The following is a 2,422-nucleotide window of genomic DNA, read 5'->3' as shown; positions in this document are numbered from 1 at the left end:
AGGTATAAAATCCAACAATGTTCAGTCAGGTCATCTGGACGGGTTCTTTTTTGTGCTGAGACATTTTGTCTGTCATCCAATGGACTTCTTCAGTCTGAGGTACAACCAAACAAAATCTATTTTGTTTTTGCTTTTGTTTGTTTGAATCTTGAGGAATGTTTGGTTGAAAACATGTAAATCATCTCTTGAACATGCTGTTTTTCAATTTGTTTTCAATTATATCTTAGTGGAGCGGACTATCTTATGCGCTTTTATATGTCGGTGTGAAGAATTACGGTATATGTTGCTGTTGTGCTTGATGTAACTTTGCTCCCTTTCTTCATGCGTCCTTCAGGACAAGACCTTCACCTGGAATGTGCTGTCGGTGCTAAGCATTTCATTGGGTCTGTGTACCAAGGGGGCTTCAGAGATGCAGCTGGCATGCAGTTACCACAAGTTCATCTATACTCTGAAGCAGAGAAGGAGTACTGAGTACAGTAACTGGTCTAAGGTAAATGAACTGCACCAAGATATCTAATACATTTACTCATTTAAATTCATTTTTGTTTCCTGGGGTGAGCATATGCTGATAAATTTCAAGAAGCAGATTTTGTGGTTCTTACAAATATTAAAGTTCAGGTGTCTTCAGTTCCGTCTGACTGGTGGAGGCAATTACGGTAAATAGCTCTGAGTTTAACATTTCATTAATTATATGCATCGGAGTGAGGACAGAGGATGCAGAGAACAGAGTGAGATGGAGGAAGATGATTTGCTGTGGAGACCCCCGAAGAGGGAACAGCCGAAAGAAGAATATGAATTAACAATAGAAGATTAACCATAGGCTGCCTTGGTTTCTAAACTTTTGGCATCAGCCATAGAATAACTCAAATCGGTTCACCATTAAAACCAGGTAAAGAGAAATTATTATTTCACTTTGGGCCAGCTACATTTGGTTAGCTTTTATTTCTTAAAATCTTTAAAAAAAACTCAATTTGTGGCATAAGCCTATAGAGTTTAAGTCCAACAGGTTTAATGTAATACTTGGCTTGTTCAACAAAATGGCCTTTCGGACCCGTCTGTCTATCAGTAGTGGACATTCCTTAAGGGCAGGTGGGCACTTTTGCCCCACAAAGTAGTTCATCCTATTAAATATTGTAAATTACCCACTGAGTTTTCTGTGTATTGATTTGTTCTGTGCATTTTTCAGCTATTTTGAAAAATTTAAATGTAATTTAAAATTCTTTTATCAATTTGTCCTCAGTTTTTTAACTTTTTTACTGTCTTGGGGTGGTACCATTCCCTGACCCACGTTCGTCAAGTGGATCGGAACATGTCGCCATAGATTCAGAAAGGCTGGTCCAATAGAATTTTATTTGGGTCATCCAATTTTCTGTCCTTTGAACACATTTGGCTGGGTTTAGCACATTGATACGATCTCTACTAACTTTAGACCTGACGCGATCACAGAGTTGCAGTGAAACCAGCTGAGTCCAACAGTGGATATATTCTGTTTCAATTCACTTGGAGAAGACAGAGCGGACCAGAACAGAAAACTGTGGAGAATATAGGAGCGATAAGAACTGGAACATGTTTGCTACCATAGTAGGATCTCATGTAACCAGTTTTGTGGTGAGTGTGGCTGTAATAGGTCAATGGTTAGTCAGTGATCTTGCAATCAAAAGTAAATGGTAAATGGACTGTACTTATATCTTATATATATATACTTTATACTTTATATATACTTTCTATCTTATCAAGACACTCAAAGCTCTTTACAACAATCTGTGCCTCATTTACCCATTCATCCATCTCTCTACTAGATCTATACAAAGCTAATTGAACCAATCATTCTAAAGAGACTAATCAGAGCTTTATCACATTCAAACACTGATAGGACACACATCAGAGGCTATGAGGGGTTCAGTGTCTTGCCCAGGGACACTTCAGCATGTGACTGCTGGTGGATTCAAACCCCCAACTCTTGCATTAGAGGACTACTGCTCTAACCACTCAACCACAGCTGCCCCATAAAAAAGTCTGAGTTTGACCCCTGCTTGGAACATTTATTTTGAACAGTTTGATATATTCTAACATAATTCATTCACTTATCCATCCATCCATCCATCCATCCATCCATCCATCCACACACACACACACACACACACACACACACACACACACACACACACACACACACACACACACACACACACACACACACCCACACACACACACACACACACACACACACACACACACACACACACACACACACACACACACACACACACACACACACACACACACACACACACACACACACAGGTTTGTTTTGCTATCTTTGTGGGGCCTTTGCATTGACTTCCATTCATTTTTCATTCATTTCTATAGCCTAACCATGACCTTTATCCATAACCTAACCATTTTTTTTTTTTTTTTTTTT

The 2,422-nt window shown here is 39.1% G+C and overlaps 1 protein-coding gene across 1 annotated transcript in view; it reads left to right on the top strand.

The window, feature by feature from the left end:
• The first annotated feature begins 255 nt into the window (after window positions 1-255).
• The window catches only part of LOC119416586 (DNA (cytosine-5)-methyltransferase 3B-like), a 261,265-nt gene continuing 259,098 nt past the window's right edge, over window positions 256-2,422 (top strand). Inside the window, exons 1-2 of the mRNA XM_037683776.1 lie at window positions 256-261; window positions 335-490. Coding sequence (XP_037539704.1) covers window positions 256-261; window positions 335-490 — 162 coding nt within the window. The remainder of the gene's footprint in view (window positions 262-334; window positions 491-2,422) is intronic.

This window comes from Nematolebias whitei, chromosome 11, assembly GCF_014905685.2.
Source record: "Nematolebias whitei isolate Nwh7 chromosome 11, NemWhi1, whole genome shotgun sequence".
Classification (NCBI taxonomy): domain Eukaryota; kingdom Metazoa; phylum Chordata; class Actinopteri; order Cyprinodontiformes; family Rivulidae; genus Nematolebias; species Nematolebias whitei.
The sequence above is the reverse complement of the archived record's forward strand: the minus strand, read 5'-3'. Positions and strand labels throughout refer to the sequence as shown.